This window comes from Molothrus ater, chromosome Z, assembly GCF_012460135.2.
Source record: "Molothrus ater isolate BHLD 08-10-18 breed brown headed cowbird chromosome Z, BPBGC_Mater_1.1, whole genome shotgun sequence".
Lineage (NCBI taxonomy): Eukaryota > Metazoa > Chordata > Aves > Passeriformes > Icteridae > Molothrus > Molothrus ater.
The window spans coordinates 19,879,922-19,898,884 of record NC_050511.2 but is presented as its reverse complement, the minus strand read 5'-3'; the positions used below and the strand labels follow the sequence as shown (position 1 = coordinate 19,898,884).

The 18,963-nt window shown below is 38.5% G+C and overlaps 2 protein-coding genes across 5 annotated transcripts in view; one reads left to right on the top strand and one right to left on the bottom strand.

Annotated features, from left to right (window-relative positions):
* Positions 1-163: 163 nt before the first annotated feature.
* On the top strand, positions 164-7,241 carry DIMT1 (DIM1 rRNA methyltransferase and ribosome maturation factor). The gene is made up of 12 exons (XM_036402575.1): positions 164-310; positions 467-540; positions 888-974; positions 1,341-1,402; positions 1,514-1,607; positions 1,709-1,758; positions 2,559-2,682; positions 2,799-2,891; positions 3,595-3,659; positions 3,909-3,972; positions 4,456-4,562; positions 5,293-7,241. Exons 1-12 carry the CDS (start codon positions 256-258, stop codon positions 5,333-5,335), a joined length of 918 nt encoding a protein of 305 aa, XP_036258468.1. The 5' UTR covers positions 164-255; the 3' UTR covers positions 5,336-7,241.
* KIF2A (kinesin family member 2A) overlaps positions 7,198-18,963 on the bottom strand; it is a 58,048-nt gene continuing 46,282 nt past the window's right edge. For 2 of the 4 annotated variants that reach the window (XM_036402571.2, XM_036402570.2), the window contains exons 16-21: positions 17,537-17,604; positions 15,731-15,844; positions 14,455-14,605; positions 12,839-12,940; positions 10,695-10,830; positions 7,198-8,921 (exon numbers count right to left, since the gene is read on the bottom strand). In XM_036402571.2, the coding sequence (XP_036258464.1) occupies positions 8,836-8,921; positions 10,695-10,830; positions 12,839-12,940; positions 14,455-14,605; positions 15,731-15,844; positions 17,537-17,604 (657 nt within the window). In that variant the 3' untranslated portion in view covers positions 7,198-8,835. The remainder of the gene's footprint in view (positions 8,922-10,694; positions 10,831-12,838; positions 12,941-14,454; positions 14,606-15,730; positions 15,845-17,536; positions 17,605-18,963) is intronic. The other 2 variants (XM_036402573.2, XM_036402572.2) reach the window with 1 other exon arrangement.

Here is an 18,963-nt window from a genome sequence, read left to right as displayed (position 1 = left end):
GGATCGAGCGCGCGCGCGGTCCGCCATCCCGCCAGGGGGCGCTGCCCCGCCCGCCGGCCGCACGTGGGGCCGCTCGCCAGCTGCGGTGCCGCGCGGCACGTGGGGCGCGGGGCCGGAGCGAGCCGAGCGGGGCCGGAGCGAGCCGAGCGGGGCCGGAGCGAGCCGAGCGGGGCCGGAGCGAGCCGAGCGGGGCCGAGGTCAGACGAGCCGGAGCGGACCGAGCGGGTCTGAAGGGAGCCGAGCGGAGCTGCCGCCATGCCCAAGGCGAGGGCCGGGAAGCGGCTGGAGCGCCGGGAGGGCCGCACCGGCGGTGAGTGCGGAGCGTAGCGGAGCGGGCGGGTGGTCGGGCAGGATCCCGGGAGCCGAGGCCGGGCCGGCCCTCGCACCCGAGGCGGCGCTGGCGGGGTGCCGGCGGGGTGCCGGCGGATCGCGGCTGCCCACGGTAACACAGCAGTCTCTTCCCCAGGCATCCTGTTCAACACTGGGGCCGGGCAGCACATCCTGAAGAACCCGCTCGTGGTGAACAGCATCATCGACAAGGTGGGGGCGGCGGCGGGCCCGGGAGCCGGGGCTGGCGGGACGGGCCGGGACAGCGCGCCGAGCCGGGTGCCGCCCGTCGGAGTGCGTGGTGGTCTTGGCCTTCGTCTGTCTCTTAACGTGGGTGCCCGCTGGTTGCTCACGCGTGGCCAGCAATGCGGCATGAACCAGCGCCAGGACATTCCTGCTCTCCCCGTTTCCCACTCGTTCCTTTCTAAACGACTCTCGCGCTCCCTTGAATACCCAGTTCCAACTTTTTACTGTGTCAAAAGCGCTTACTTTCATTCTAAAGTCAAATGATTGCACGAGATTGGTGCTGTGGAAGCACTCAAAATGCCGTTTGTCCATAGGCTGCCCTGCGCCGCACAGATGTCATTCTGGAAGTGGGCCCAGGAACTGGAAACCTGACAGTAAAGATGCTGGAGAAAGTCAAAAAAGTAAGTGCAAATTCTCTCGCTTCCCAAGCTCTGACTGTGCCGTGGCTTAGACTACAACAAACAGAAGAGTCTTCAGAGGTGTGATGAACATAAGTAGAATTACTCCATTGATATTTTTCTTAACGTATGAATAACCCCAGTGGGTTTTTAGCTGATCACATAAATTTTGTGTGGTTTTATCCATTGCTGTTATCCATTTATATGGTAAAGCTTGCTTGTATTTGGAGAGGGTAGAAGGTGCAAAGCCTAATAGGGACTTTGAAAGGATTCTTTAAACCCACGGCAATAGATACAGGGTTGGGGTTTTTATGATTAAATTCCAGTTAGGAGATGCATGGAGTTGCAAATATATACTTTTTTTTTCAGGTTATTGCATGTGAAATTGACCCTAGACTTGTTGGTGAGCTTCAGAAGAGAGTCCAGGGCACGTAAGTATCAATTATGGAAACAGGGAGCACTTAAACCAGCAGAGCTACTTTGGTACAAATTTTGGCAACAGTGCTTTTCTGAGGATAACCACAAGGTATCTTTTCCCCCAGATGTCTAGCAAACAAACTTGAAATCAAGGTTGGAGATGTCTTGAAAACAGATTTACCATTCTTTGATGCATGTGTGGCTAACTTGCCTTACCAGGTATGGGACAAACACCATAGCATACAACAACATTAAAAAAATTATTTTTAAATGCTGATTTCCCAGGAATTATACTAACATTATTAATTCTTTTTTCTCAGATTTCTTCACCTTTTGTTTTCAAGTTATTGCTTCATAGACCTTTTTTCAGGTATGTGGAAGAATAGAGCTCTGTATTACTTGGGAGGAAGAAAAATAGTTTAAAAAATATTTTAAAATCCGCTATTTTTTTAGTTCCTATGATACAAGTTTGATGGACTAGAGCTGCACTAAAGTTTTTCTATAATACATAGTCTGACAGTGCCTGGAAATTAAGTTAATGTTGATGTATTGAGCATGAGAAGAAAATTTAAACTTGGCAACAGTGCGTGCCCCAGCAGATATAAACAGGAGTTACATCTCCTTAGTATTATAACTATTCCAGGGATAAGCAGGGCATCATAGCATTTCAAATACCTTCCTAAGTTAGGCTGGAAAGGGTAGAATCAATGCCAAGTCACTTTCTTGTTGTCTGATCTAAAAATGTAACTGCTCTGTCTGTGTGTCAGACATCAGTATGCCAGCAGCTTTTGATTTCTCTCAAAGGAACATTGGTAACATTATCGGTCAATTTTGGAAAGCTTGGATTTGAAGGACTCAGGAGAGAGTTACTCTAAATGATTTATTACAGTCAGGCAACTCTAACACTAGACTGTCTCTTCGATTCTGATCCATTTAGCAGTATAAATAATCAAATTATGTAATAGATTTAAGGAGACTTGGATGGCTTCACCAAGTTCTCTGATGGGTTTTGGGTTTTTTTTAACACACAAATCAAGGCAGAGTTGTTTATTATGAACGTTTACTCTTCTAAGTGCTGAGGCAAACTGTGTGTTTTCCAAGTGTGTTAGTTGGCTTCTGACATAAAAATTGAATACATAGAATTGATTTTTTCATTTCTGTTATTCTCAGGTGTGCAATCCTTATGTTTCAAAGGGAGTTTGCACTTCGTTTGGTTGCCAAACCAGGAAGCAAATTGTACTGCAGACTCTCTATTAACACTCAGCTATTGGCTCGAGTGGACCATCTGATGAAGGTATGTCACTCTGCCTTTAGGTAACTCAGCTATCAAACACAAAAGAAGAGTGTTGCAAGGGATGGGAGGAGTTTGTTGCTTATTCACACAGCTGCTTGACTCCTCTTATCTAACAGGTTGGAAAGAACAACTTCAAGCCTCCTCCCAAAGTCGAATCCAGCGTTGTCAGAATAGAGCCAAAGAACCCACCACCACCTATCAACTTCCAGGTGAGCAATGTATATTCAGCGTAACATGTTAGAGATAATTTAATACTTCTTCCCACTTACTACTCAATTCCATGTGCTGATTCTAGTACAAACTACCAGCTATTCATTGGAGTTTCCAAAATGCTTATTTCTCTGTTGATCAGGCTTGTGTTACAACATTAACAGAACATGTCACCATCATGGGGGCAGCTTTGTGTACAGTATCTCTCATAAGACCAAGGTCAGTTGGAGAACTGTTGGTAATAATGTCCCTTTCATCATGGTTTCCGTCTCCCAGAGATGTTTCTGGCTGATAAATTTGCAGGTTTTGATCAAAGGAATATATGAGATTTATCTTCAGACAAGTGTGTGTAATCTCAGAAGACAAATGTTACAGAAGAGTATTCTTAATTTATAAAACATTTCAAGACCATTTCAGCCTTGCCCAAGGTTAGCCAGATTTTCTTCAAGTATCTGCCTTCTCTGCTTGTAATAGCACCTAAGCATGAAAAAGTACAATTCAAAGAGTTTTGGGGGTGAAGTATTTTCTCCTTCATTTGTATTGCTTTGTCCAAGATACAGCTGGTTTTCTGTTGTTTAGAAGGACATTTCCATGAAGGATATTCCTTTGTGTTCAATATTGTTCTCAAATTGTCAGTAGTGACTCTTCTTGTTTGTGGTAGCTGTATGTTACTTTCTAAAATTCTGAAATTTTCAATTTCAGGAGTGGGATGGTCTGGTAAGGATAGCCTTTGTTAGGAAAAACAAGACACTCTCTGCAGCATTTAAGTAAGTAACTTCTCTCTGTTAACCATTTCTTTTGTGCAAATGCATAGCAGTCTTACATAGTCAGTGATAAACCATGGTGGAAGAGTTATACTGATGTCACAAGCTTTTTCTTTTAGAGGAAAACTAGGCAGCTTTTTATAAAGAACATTTCTGCGTAATCGTTACAGTTTTTTATAGGAGATATTAACAACCAATTGAGTGAACAAGAGTCACAGTTCAGTTTTCATGCTAAACATTTATTTCTTTCAGATCAAGTGCTGTAGAGCAGTTGCTGGATCATAATTACCGAGTTCATTGTTCCTTACATAATACAGTAAGTTCCTTCCTAATCTCTTCTACTTCTGTGTTCTGTGGCCTACATACTGACTTTTATAAGAGTAAAAAATTAACATTGAAAAGCTTAATGTATCAAAGTTTTTCCAAAAGAGTTTGAAGGTTGGAGGAACTTGCCTCTTCTCGTAGAGAAAAATCTAAAAGGGTAATTAAATCATAGTAAAAAAGCTTAAGATTAAGTATATTGTCCATATCTGTATGTCTCAAGGTCTTTTACTAATTTAATAAAACATTTCTTGTCTGCTTTTCAATACTGTTGTGATTCATATATAATGAATGAACTGAGATACAAAAATTCAGATTCAACAGAATAATACAATAATCCATAATAGAAAAAGTATAACTTACATTTTTTCACTTGAAACAAGACCTGTTCTAAGAACAGGAAATAATTAATTATTTAAATTAACCTTTTCCTGTGTTTTGAGTAGAAAATCATTTCTATCCCATTTTTCATTGACAGGAAATTCCTGAAAATTTCAAAATTGCAGAGAAAATACAGACAGTCCTAAAAGATACAGGTTACTCTGAAAAACGAGCCCGTTCAATGGATATAGATGATTTCATTCGGTATTCTTTTTTTTTCTCTTTATGCCTTCCTTTTAAGCTTCTTGAAATTCTACCTGCATCTGTAGCTGCATAGCACAGATTAGTATTGGGTTGCACAGGAATACTAGGGTTTCCCTCTTAGTACCTGACACTCCTTGCTTCCAGTCCTGAACATGAGCAAACATTTAAGGCCTACTTATATATTTCAAATGCTGTTTATAATATTGAGAGCAACTAGGTAAGAATTCCTGTTTCAGGTGTTTCTGTACTAGACCCTTCTGTGTCTCCTTTAAAAATGGCCATAGTGTAAACTGGTTATTAAAATTTTTCTAGAGCTTTACATGGCTTTTCTCTGCCTTGAGGATTAGGCCGTAGTCTATAGCATAATTTTAAATATGAATGATTAACTGCTATATTCCACTCTTACCTCGGGTGGCATCATGAATCCTGTTGTAATTCAGGACAAAAGTTCCTAGCTGTTTCTCATTTGGAGAGCTAAGACAGGTAATGCTCTCTGAAAAAACATAGTGAACCTGGTAGGATCCAACATAAGTAACTTCCTTGAGAATAAACCTGCATCTCTAAAATGGCAAATTTGCTAATAACTTCTAGTTTTAGATTTGTTAAAATTCTTTTTTTGCAGTTGATCATTGATGGTTGCTTTCATGCTATTTTCTATGCACATCTTAAAAATGCCTCAAGCTGAAGTTTAAATTGCTAGAATTGTCATACACATATTTCAATCTTTCAGATTGCTGCATGGCTTCAATTCAGAAGGCATCCATTTTTCCTAGATACTGCTAGAAGAATGAAAGATGCTGTATTTTTTCACCAAAGTTTTACCCAAGCCAGAGTGAGTGCAATGGGACAAGCTCTTCGTAAAAGCAATGAACAGAATACAGTGGGTATGCTTGGACTCAAAATGTTAGATGTGATTTTATCGCAGACAGTAGGCAAGGAGCTGCTGCCCAGTCTTTTAAAAGCAGCAAATTCTTTCAGAGCTGAAGCGAGGTGCTGGACTGCCTCATGACTGTGTTTTCCGATATATATCCAAAACATGGATTGATGATAATTGAAATCTGTGTTCTCCAGTGATGGACTTCACCTCAGTATATTCATGTACAATACTCAACAGTACACCCCATAATGGGTCTAGACAACAAAAAAAAAAGTTGTAGCAATTCCTTTTTTGGTATCAATCATTTGTGTGTTTGTTTTAAAGTGTATTTAAACACTTCCTTTTGATTTGAGATGCCTGTCTTTCTCATCCTTCTGGTAACTGCCAAGCCTGTTAAAAATCTGCTTCTCTTAGAGAACCCCAGTGAGTGTTTCTCAGAAAAAAAAAGAATTTACCTTGTGGGCTTGATATCATTTACATTATTGCCTTTACCCTCTCCTCCACTGTAGGAGCTGGAAAAAAAACTACCAGTGGGCCAGGGCTTATAAATACAGACAGTGGGGTGAGTTTTTTGTTAACTAAATTCAAGTAACTATTTTTTAAGGTAACTCCTTCACTGTTAATGCAGGAAAAAATTCTAGCACAGATCATAGCTTTCAGTGAGATTTAGAGCAATGCATGCAAATTAGCAAAACCTCCTCTAAGAAAAGCTTTTATTTATACACATCATTAAGGTTGGAAAAGATGTCCTGAGTCCAGCTAGTAGCCCCATTAACATCCTAATGGTTTTTAAAAGTAATCAATTCAGAAGCATGTATAGAAACAGGCATCCTGAAGCATTGAGTTAAAAAACTGAATTGCACATTTATTTCACTATTTAATTATTCAGTAATTCTAGTGCTGCTTCACTTCATGCAGTGAAGTGAATCAAATGATGAGTTAGTTAGATAGCCACAAAGAATATGGTTGGACTGATACAGAAGGAACAAGTGCAGAAGATATGTGCACTTGTTGTGTGCACTTCCTTAGTGCTTTTGTTTTACTGCAGAGGAATAGAATATAAGCTTGTTTGAATCCTGTTCAGTAATTTCAGTCTGTTATGGCAATGTGCTGCAGAAATTCAAGTACCACAACCAGCCCTATTAATTCTTTATTCTAACTGCTTCAGTATCAGGTGTAGATCTGACTTAGAGCAGGCTGTGGCACAAAGACTGGCAGTAGACAGTTGCAGCTAGCATGTGCTACTTGACAGGACACTTGTAATTTACAGGGCTTTGTAAAAAGCTGAAAGTCGACTGTCCTTTCTGTCCTTGTGGAACCCACAGTAAGCCATAGCCTGGCTGCGGTTCTAGGCTTGCATGAACAGATAAATGGAAGCTACTGTTACTCCTGTGGGATGCCTCAGTCTTCAGAAATTTCTTAGAAAGTAAAAATTGTCTAGAGCAGCTTGAGAGAAGACCTCTGATACTATATGATAGCCTGTACTATCACCTGCTAACAGAACCTATTGCCTTGTATTCCATTGGTTTTTTTCTTTTAGCTGTGATGGGTGATGATCTTAAAAAAATGTTCAGAAAGAGGTGTGATTTTTTTTTTAAGATCTGCTGCAAAATTAAAGTCAGGAGAATGGTCTGGGGAACTTCCTTCCATATAACAAACTTGTATAGAAGAGTTGGCTTTATTTTGAAATCAGAGGCCTTTTCAGAAATGTAACTGATCTAACCCTTCCCAAAGCATAACAGAAATTCTCAGATGTAATTCATTTAATAGCTTAATTTATTAAACACATTATGTAAAATCTACATTGTTTCAGTTTTCATGTTTACACACAAGAGGATTTTTTATTTTTAACCATGATGCGACAAGAGCTTCCCATAGCCTACCTTTCTATGGGAGATACAAACATTAAACACTACAAGAAGTTCTGGCTCATTTAACTCTCTTTTCATTGCCTTCCCTTTATTCCCCCCCTCCAGGCCTGGCACAAACAAACAGGCTTGTATTCCAAAAGTAGTTTTTAAACATCCCCAAGGGAAAGTCTGCTGATACAAACTCCTGGAAAGAGGGAGAACTCCTAGAGAGATCTACAGTTCTTACATGAAAGGTCAATCTTTTTTGCATACTGACTTGCAAAAATAACTTGAGTGCCACCACCTAAAAAGTGCTGATACACATGGCGCCATTTGTGAGAATTCAGGTATTTGTGGGATTTCTATTAGCACTAGGTAGAGGTATTGTGCAAAATCGTCAAATGATGCAATTTCACCCCACTTTTCAGCTGCTGGCACTGTACAAAGGGAAAAATAGGTATTAGCTACTTCTTAAAGCAACAGAACTACTCAAGCTACCTGCAAACTACGGTTAATGTACATGTAACTTTGTCATGCATCAAAATCCAAGTTTTTAAAACAGTATGTGAAAGGCCAGTATGGACGTATTTATCCCCAAAGTTTGATAGTTAACTTATCCATACATAGCATTATCACACCATACCACATATCATATTATCTGCATTATCCTAAGATACAACTCTCCTCAGTACTTAAAACATTACCCTTTAATATACATCAACTAATTTATATTTTTGTGGGTTTTTGTTGATTTGTTTGTTTTTTTGGTTTTTTTTTTAATTGTTACAGATAAAATGTTAAAATTATATAACCATTCTTAATGGTATTCAAAGAAAACAAGATTCCAGGTTTTCACACTAAAAATGGAATGTCCAGCTGTTTGTCTACTCTTAACAGCCTGCAGTTCCTCTTAAAATGATATGGCACATCCTGTGAAATGAAACTATCCACCAAAAAATAAGTCTTCTTGAAACACACACACTAAAGTAATTTGTATTGACAAATAAGGAATGTATTTTTTAAGGCTGTGCTTCAGAAAGAGGATATTTAGGGTTAAGTAGCCTTCATCAAGGCACAGAATGGGAAGAATTAAGCACAGCTGTTTGTGGAAGAGAAGTTACGTTAAACCACTAGTGAGGTGTGCATGCACGCCACAATTTTAAACTGCACAGCTGGTCTTTGTCATAAAACTGAACATGGTCAGAAGGAAGTGCTGTGACTTTTTAATGGCCACAGTTTTACTTTATTAAAAATATGGCAAGTATTTCCAAACATTTCACTATTTGAATAAATGAAATATCTAAACAAAGTGCTTCACAGATCTGAACCCTGCAGGTTGTGCTGTCTGGTCTAGAAGCATTTTGTAGACATCAGGAGCATTTCACATAAAACTGAAAATGTCATTCAGGTGAATAAGAAACAGGAGATTTCCACAAACATTGCTAACATTTTTACGCTTTCAAGTAGTTGAGTTCTCTCGGTCACTACGTTTTGTAACAAATGTGTGCTACAGCAGTACAGGTTCCTTTAGCAGCAGAGGCCCTTTTCAAAGGGCACGTGGTCTTTTCGGGTTGATCTGTTTACTGGCCTGTTCCTCCTCTTGTAGAGCTGCCCGGAAAGATTTCACTTTGTCTTTAAGGAAAAAAACAGAAGGATGAGAACTGATGTGCCTGTGCTCAACAGATCTTGAAACTAAGCCCTGATCCTCACCATCCCAGCTCTAACAAACAACAAAGAACATTCCTCCACAAAAATAGCTGACACTACAAACTACTAGGGGATTGAGCTAAGCTTGCATTCAAAACCATATAAACAAGTGTCTTCTTGGATACTACCCCTGTCTCTAGGCAGAATAGGTTTGTAAATGGCAGTATTGCATTCCCAGCATGTGATCTGTTCATTCTCCTTCTATCTTAGAGAGTCTAGGGAGATATATACTACCTCTATCCTATTCCTTCCCAACACCTTCCAAACCACTTTTAGGGACATATAAAATCATATTTAGAGTACAGTCTGCTATTTCTAGTACATTCCAAAACCCAGAAAAGTAAATTCTAGTCCCCTCTGTTTTCTTATGAATGTGAAAAACATTTGTGAATAAGTTTTGGAACTTACTCACTGTAAATAGTTAAATGCACTGTTCACTAGTTTAATTGTAATTCAGTAAAAGTGGGAGGAACTTAAGGAAGTGTAGCATCCTTGTTTTTCTATTCCTATCCCTTCTATTCCCCAGTAATATGCCCAAGAATGGAAAGAAGGAAACCAAAATGATGGCAGTAATATGTCATCATATTGCACAGTGACAGAAGTAAAGGCTGAACAATTGCAGAGTGACCATTACATGCCATGAGCACAACATAGATGATACCAAGACAGCATATACACATTTTCTCTTGTAAAACTGCAGTTATATTAAGCTGGTTGTAAAGATGCAAGATCTCTTAGCATTTTACCTCCAGTAGGCTTTTCAAAAACAGTGTCTGCTAAGTTTTTGAAGAACAGGTAGCCATCTAAACTGTATTTTTTTCACTGCTGGTGTCTCAAAAGCCGTCATCCATAAAAAAACAAAAGGAAACTCTTAACTCCTAGCAAAAGTGTAACTAGCATTCTCAGGAGGCAAGCAGGCCTCATCTGATCTGCTTGTATTCCAAGCAGATACTCAGACTGAGTAAAAAGTGAGATTTTAACTTACAGTTTTTTAACATAGATCAAGATAACTGTTCCATCAGCCCCCCAACCCACCCTTGAGCTTTTGCCAGTAGAGCAGTATGTCTCCTGGAGTCCAAACAGTTAACAAAAAAATGAAAAGGAAAACTAATCTCCAGGATATAACCAACTGACAAGCTCATTTTAGAAGACAAGTGGAAGAGTTAATTTTGGGCACTAAGAATTAGATGCAGTTTGTTTTTCAACAAACATAGGCTGACAAAATTCAAACAAAGGCTGTAAAAAAAAACCAAAACTAACAACTAAAATACTGAGAGCTTGACAGCACTCTTAAGCAGTTTTAAAAATGACAGCAGGCTTCCTGCTACACTACAGAACAGCAGGGACGGGGAGTTCCTACTGCTTTTTCCTCATTGCATGGCCTTCTATTCTTTTTCATACAGTTGGTTTGGATTTTCTTACCTTCCTTTAGTGTTTTTGAAAAACAGAAAAGTTGCAAGACTGAGTTGCACTTCCTGGAGGTAAAGCATAGACTCCTTCTTTACATTAGGATGAACTGATCCTAGATGTGAACTTTCTCTTAGACTGCAGAATAAATGCTCCTTCCATTGAAGGCCAGCATAAGCAGGGAAAAAAGACCCTAGAATATAACCACTTTTTATTTCCTCCTTGTTTTTACTGCCAAGTCTCCATGGCATATGCTAATAATGTACAGAGAAATGATTAAAAGCAACTTACCTCTAAGTTCAGTCAGAATATCAATTTTTTGCTCTAGAATTGCTTCAAGTTGGGTAGCGTAAGAATCCACATCATAGTCTACTTCTTCTGTCATCTCAAGAAGTAGTTTTTCAACTTCCAACCATCTAATGGATTCCTAGATAAAAGTTAAAAAATACAACAAAATACATCAGCAACATGTCAAGACAAAGAGCTAATTAAGACTTTTTCACAAATTAGCAGACACTGTACAGCCTAGTCACCTCAATAAACCAGATTTCAATCCAAAAAGGAAACCTTATTCCTAATGGAACAAAACTGCATTTTTTCTACGTTATTTTTTAATTTCAGTGTCAAATCATCACAGGCAAACCCCAGCTACCCAGTTCTCTTCAAATTCAGAACGTTAGATGGTTGTAAAGATGAGAAATTTAGGGAACCGAACTTTGTCATGTTTGTCTCCCCTTAGACAAGAGTCAAACTTTGAAGTCAGGCTCTAAGTTTGGGCTGCTTACCACTATATAGTCACAGAGTCATTGCATTCAAGGAGCCAAGATAATTCTGGCCTGTTTTGAAAGAAGCTCTATAAAAAGGATACGTATTTTAAACTCACTATTATATGATCTAAATCCACATGCAGGAATACAATAAAGGTTGGTTAAAGAAGCTTATCTTTGCACTCTGAGCATTACAAAAAATGAGAGGGGGGAAAAAAAAGCTTGCAGCAAAGAAGAGTGCAGCCAGGAGTTTAAATGTTACAGAACCATGCAATATTGTGATCAGAAGTACTGAGCCCATTGGAAATGCTTTGGTTTAAAAAAAAAAAAAAGAAAGCAGCTGACAGTTCTAGGCATACTAGAAAGCTTGGTTTGACATATTAAGATGAAGTCCTTCCCTCTGTGCTTCATAGCCCAAGCAAAACTGAAAATGTAGTCCAAAACCCTTGTTTGTTTTTTGGCTTTCAGAAGAGATGGAGCTGACACTGGGGTAAGATTCATCTCACCTAACATAACCTTGTACATTGAAGAAAAAGACTCCTGAACACACAGAGCACTCTGAGTTGCATTGGTCTATTTTAGCCATTTTTGTTAGGAAAGGATGTGGTGTATCAGGAGAACATTGACAGAAGATGCCTAGTACAGCTGTGGATTTTGTATCAGTGCAGTCCAACTATACACACAGCATGAACAAGCCATGCTGTAAACGAAGGGACCTTAGGCTTGGACACATTTCCTCCCAGAGACTGCCAGAAGGAGCAATAATCTCCAGCAGAAGGCCAGATGGACACACAGAGGCAATTACATCTTAAACTAATTCAGCTTGTCCCTCCAGAAGCCGCATTAGGACATAGGCTCAGCATATGGCACATGACTCTCACACTTCCATATGTTTTACTTCAGGGCTAATGTTCCATAGTAACTAGACCTCTACATCCGCTGTAGGATGTTTTATTTAGCATCTTGCTTTATTGTGAATGTTCCACTAAGCTAGATACCTAGGCTGAGGAGATAATTTGTATTCCCTACAGGTTTGATGGTCTGCTGTTCTCTAGGAACAGATGTGCCAAACAGACAGCTTGCCTACAGGCTTTAAGGTTATGAACAGAAGAAATCCACATTTCCTTCTGAAAACAAGTAACTTATTGCCATGATTTTGTGAGTGTAAAAGGTTCCATGGCACTGACCAGTACTACATGGGAAGTATTGCTTCCAAAGGCTCTGACTAACAGCGAGTGAAATCTTTATGTACCTGTAACATGGAATCAAATAGGCAGTTTGAAATACATGTCTCTCTTCTGGATCTCAGAGGGAGACAAAAGAATACTCAGATGCAGACACAATACTTCAGACACAATACTCGGAGGGAGACGACCAAACAGAAATGGCACCAACAGAGACATAACTATTAATTACCAGCCCAGCAAAGGAAAATTTTACTAAATTTCTGGAATGACACAGAAATCACAGGAACAAAGACTGGGTGTTACGGAATCTGTTCCTGTTTGTTTGATACAATCAGCTTAACATAATAAATCAATTTAGGAATCTTTGACAGACAGAATGACTACGGATCAGATGCTCCTCCATCTTCAAGAGTATGCACTTTCATTGGGAAAACCTGGATTCCTGAATTACGATAAAACAAAGTGGAGGTCCATCTTTTACCTGGAACACAGTCCTGTGGTCTTCTACTACTTGCTCTTCCATTTCTACCATTTGTGACACAGCTTCATGGAAACTAAACAACTGTGGAGAAACTTCTTCTTCCTAAAAACAGCAGTTAACCTTGTTAGCCTGGAAAGAACTGTGACTACAGAAAAATGTTGAATGTGACCCATTTAATCACAGAACATGGAAAAAAATATGCAGAAGGCAAAACCTGTCACACAGAGAATTTACTGGAATAGAATACTCCTAAGAAGTATTAAGAAAACCTCCAGGAATGAACAGAAGGGGCAATAAATTCAAAATATTTACAGAGTTAAATTTAATTAATATTCACCAAAAATTTCCAGTCACTAATACTAGCAAATACCAGTAATCAGAATATTCCACATAAAAATAACAAGTTAAAATAATGGGAATAGGAAGTCTCAAGGGAAGAATTATAATTTCTAACAGATTTTAATGCCCACAGAAAACTTTGGGTTTCTGTCAGGGCTTTTTGTTGTGCATGCTGCAACAGACAGGAAAAAACTTTCAAAAAAAGAGAACAGCAATTACATTCAACACATTCCAGGAAATCAAAATTAAATTAAACCTTTGGGAAAAAAATAAATGTGAAGTAAGAAATCTAAATTGTACCTAGTGACTGTTAAATTAGAAGAAGGGACACATGGATTTACAAACTGAAGCCTTCTAAAGAAGGCTTCTTTAGAAATGAATAGCCAGCAATACAAAAGTACTGTAGGCTGTAATTAATGTTTAGCAAGACAGTGTAGTTCCTTACACAATGCCTTTGAAATAGTTTTTAAAACATTAAGTAAGGCTTAAATTCATTCAACAGGAGCTATGAATAAGTTATATGATAGGATACATCCAATAGGAACCTCTAAGAATCACTACTATGTTCTTATGAAACAGAGTCCTGGAAAAAAAGTAATTTACTAAAGTGAGATATACCACAGATATCACAAAGAGATGGCTGACAAAACTGAGAGTCTTGTGAGAAATGTTAGGATTGTAAGGATTTTTCCTATTTTTCATGGGCATTTTCACAAATAGAGTTTTAATTCCTTTTGAAATTTAAGGACCAGGACTAAAGCTGATAATCAGCAATGAGGGAGAATGTCCTTCAGAAGACATCTCTCAGCTCCCTACTCTTCCAGCCCAGGGAGACATACTGGGAACATCATGTGGCTGTCATCCCAGTTTACTGGGGTTTCACCCTAGGAAAACCAGGATGGGTAGCCAGATTTCCACATGCAGGGAAAGGCAAACTCAATTGAAATGAGGTTTGCATGCAGGGAAAATAATGCTCAAAACCAGAAAGGGTTAAATAAAACAGATGAGTTTTAGGATACTTCCAACTGCCTAAAAAATGTGATGCTATCGTGGAAAAAATACATGACAGACATTAAAAGCCCTCGGCAGCAGGGATGATAAAGAAACCATTCAAGAAACATTTTCTTTTTTAAGGAAATGAGTTTAATACCATAAACAGAAAAGGTGAAGAGGTATGCTGTATGTATTTAAGATCTTACTAATAGGCTATTGATCTGGACTTGTTCTGCCCACTGTATGTCATCATCTCTTTCCATATAATTCTGTAAACCACTCACATTTTGTTCACAAAGCAGTTTGAGATCATCTCTCTGAGGAGAGCTTCCCACACCCCACTGTGTCTCCAAGTCATCCATCTGACTGGGAGTGTGGTGTATAATGGAACGGATATCTCCTGCAGCACTAGGATCAACTGTCAGCTCCTTCACCCTATGGGCAGAAAATGTTTCATTTGAAAATTAGTAACCTCCTGTGCAAAAGAATCACAACCGAAAATAAAGCTCTACAGGTTTATGCACAATCAATTCATTTAATAAGGAAGATGGTGATATCAGCTTCACAAATTTAATGTACTTTCAGTGACAAAAAGATGTTAGTCCCGTTCCTAAAAGGCATGGACCCTTGCATGTTTACTACTTGCATGTGGATTAAAGTAAATCTAGCAAGAAGTATTTTCTGATTGAAATCTTACTACTTGTTAACAGTTAGGAGGGCAAAAATTTCAAACTCCTCAACATTAACTCAGTGGGTGATATTTCAAAGAGAAGGACATTCAGCACCCTAGACCTGACAATATTTCTTTTTCTGCATATACAGCTGCACTTTAAAAAAGTTAGTCAATTAGCTCTGCACTAGCTGTTATAAGCAAATGAACCAAGAAATTCTGAAGAAAATAATAACTTGCAACCAAACATTTCAGAGAATAAATAGATCTTTTCACTAATTTCAAAAGTGAAAATATTTTAATAAAATGGTAGGCTCTCACAGCATGTAAGTAGTTTAAAGACTGACCATGATTCTGTCAAAAAAAAGCCTATTTAAAAGCAAATTTATAAAAGTTGCATGAAAGTCTGAGAGCAAGTTTTAGAACATATTCTCAATTTCTTTTACGGGAAAAATGTTCTTTCAACTAGCATTTATTTACTACAATAGAAAATATTTTTCATTTATCTTCAGAGTGCTGAAAAGCTTTAAGAACATACGTATATATATATTTAAGAGAATTTTCCCTTTCAGAGATATTCAAATTACCCTAAACACAGAATTGTTAGATTTGGTCCATTAAATGTACAAAGGTGACATCACCATTTCTATTTTTTTTAAATGTATGAAGGGAACTAGCAAGCCTGGATACAGAATGTGGATGTTTAAGGAGGGTAAACAAAATACTGGGAAGATGATTGCATATCATGCAGAACCATCACCTGCCAAACCAAAATTAAAACAAAGTATGTGTGACTCAAGGCAAGGGGACTAATGAAAGGTTGGTCTGTAAAATTACATAGCCAAAAAGAAAACTTAAAAATAAAGTTCCATGTATAGAATGAAGTCGACCTGGTGTTTGAAGGAGAAAAGTCGTCATACTCATAGGAAGGAGAGAGATCAGAGCGACTGCCACTACCCTGTGAGAAGGGAATGTCCGAAGGACTAATTCCAAATTCCTTTACTCTGCAGCAGCAAAATACAGTGGCAAATTAAAAGAAAATGTTCTCATAAACACAGTTAAAATGACAACTCTTTGTTTAGCATACTTCTTTAATTGTTTAACTACAAAATCATATTTATAACACAAGTGTTACAACATCTTTAAACTCTCTGCAAACAGTTCAGATCACTAGCAAAACCAGTGCTGCTAATTTGCAGGAGACAATAACAGCAGTGTTTTGAGAAGAGTAATTCCAGATTTCATTTTGTATGGTTAATATGATTTGGTCTACATTCATTATTCCACTAAATTACTCCTTTTAAAATATCAAGATACAAAAGCATAAATTCTATTTCACCTCCTGTTGTCACTGTCCACACACTAGTGTCCAGCACCTAAAACTAACTACAATGAAAATTATGTATTTTTAGAAAAAAAAAAAAATCTATACAAAACACATGAAGCGACATTACAGTTACAGGTAAATACTCCATAACAACATACAATTTTAACACTTAGAGGAGGAAACAGTTTCAGTACAACTATTTGGTACACTAGAAAGAGGTACTTGTTTTGTTTTGTAGTGACCTTTTACAGAGTCACTTCAGTAATGTAAGTTGTATAAGGGATTATAAGGGATAAAAGTTCAACAAGTCTTGAATGTGCAAGGTCCTGCATCATGTTACTGTAAGCAGAGTAGATGCCTCATTCTCTTCAGGGAGGATACGAGACAGACTGGTCCAAGCCAGGCAGGTTTACTACCAGCTCCATTAACCCAGACACAAGGACATTCGGAGACTGAGGGAAGCAGGCAGTAAGCCTCCCTAGCATGCCTTTGTGCCTTGAGAAGCAGAAGCAGTTGTGGTTCTGCCTGACCTCACACTGGGCAAACAGACCCCCAGATGGGGGTGGCCCCCTCTTCTGGCAAAGCCAGGGCTTCTGATGGCCCAGAGGCTGTCTGCCACCTTTGTCCTTTGCAGCAAAGCGTGGGGCATCTCTGAGTCACAGGTCTGGCTGCAGGGACACACAGGACCTGACTGCCCCAGCTCCACAGACTTTAAACACAGGAGAACTGCAGCAGGTGAGGGCTCCTTTCAAACACTCACTGGAGAGAGTTGAACACTTTCTTACAGCAGTACAGGTCTCCAGTGATGCATCTGCCTCTGGAGACGCTAATTTCTCTACAGCAATCATAAAGCCTGTTGGATTTTCCGCCTTTTTAAGCCTTCACTTAGTGTTCTCAGATATTTGCTTGAATTCGGGAAGCATGAAATTTTATATGTATATATAATACAGACTGGCAACTGCACACAATTCCAGAAAAGGAGTGGGAAAAAAAAAAATCACATCACAGAAAGGTATTTAGCTAACACTCCAGGGAATCTTCATGAACACTAACTATCCCTAATGCAAAAGATGGTCCTTTCAAAGGGCAAAACTAATAGTAGCATGTCCTACATACCTTGCAATCCACATTATCCATCTCTGGCTAATGGCACAGATGCAGTTTTAGTAGATTCTTTTGTAATGGTTGTACAAAGTGACAATTTAAATTGAATATGAGCCTGGATCAGTAATTTGGTTTTAATTTTAGTAAGAAACACAACTACCACTGAATTATTCAAGTAGCTAAAATAATCATACATCATAGAACAACACTATTCCAAATTTCAGTCATCAGCAGCCAGTACAGCTTTAAGAAATGTTTTTCATACCTATTTGCGTATCTCAATGTATTTAGAGTGTTTTCACATGATGCCATTCCTGGAGAAATCGTAGCAATCTGGAGAAAACAAGCCACACATTAGTAAATCACTTTATACAGATGAAAGGGTAGATAAATTTAAATGTATATATTTTTTAATCTCCAGTTTCATTTCTGATCTTCTACAAAAAATGTCTGCTATGTACATCTGTCCTTATATGACAACATCTCAGGGACACACTAGATGTCTAGTCAAAGCTTCAATTTAATTTTTTTAACCCTACAAGGAACATCAAGAATTCATAGAAATTCAATTTCCCTAACCATCTTGGTAACATACTGTGCAAATGTGAAATTGTAACTTAAAAAATACACTCCTCAAAAAAGGAAATATGCAACTGGGTCTAAATATAGCCTACAAACAATTACCACATTATTTTTTTATGTATTCTTTGAGCCTCTCCTCTGTTCAAGGAGATTCTATGCTGATTTTGGCCACATCAGAAAATGAACTTGATAGTAGTAAAGATAAGCTTAACTATTTTCCTAAGTAGAGATATATTTTTTCTCAATTAGAAACAATCTGTAAACAGTACTTGAAGGTAAATCTTTCATGAGACCTATCTGGAATCTAAAGGTCTTTTTTTACCAGTTAAACTAACTACTCTGAAGATAGCACCATCTTTCCTGAAATCAGCAAAAATTAAAACTGTGATTAGGAAAAGTGGGATCATTATTTCTCCTAGTTTCTCTCAGTAGTCCAATTTTTCCACCCATTCTCTTCCCTAAGCAGTCATAAAGGCTCTACCCAGAACAAACACCTCTATGACCCTACACACTAACATTTTTGTGCCATCATAGACTCAGGAGACTGAAACTGATGGTGATTAAATAATCCCCGCCTTCTCTTTCATTCTGCTGCTGACATTCCTGTATAAAAGCAGAGGTAGTCATCCCAAGAGGAATTTCTCCTTCTGGGGAGAAAGGAAAACCATGTGGTGGAAGTGATCATACAGATCTAAGTGTAAACCTCTAATACTGGTATACATCAATTATGAAGGAAAACCACAAGCTTATATTTGAGATCACACAACTGCATGTTTCTTGTTCTTTGTACTAATTAACAAAAATCTAAAATTTCCTAAAACCCTTCCAAACTCAAATAATGTGAAAAATGCACACATCTCTTCCACCAGTTTAATGTTCAGAGCATGCCACAGACAGTGATGTTTAGAGATTGATGCTATTTGGCTTCCCAAGTCATCATTACATGTGATACAGCCTAGGGACAGCTGAACTATCCTGACAATTGGAAGTGCTGAATGAATTCCATGTTTTCCTTTGCTTTGTCTTTGTGGCTTTGGCTTTACCTATTTACTACCACTGCTGTAACACTAGGAGACTACTCCAACACTTTAAACAGCATAAGGTATAGCT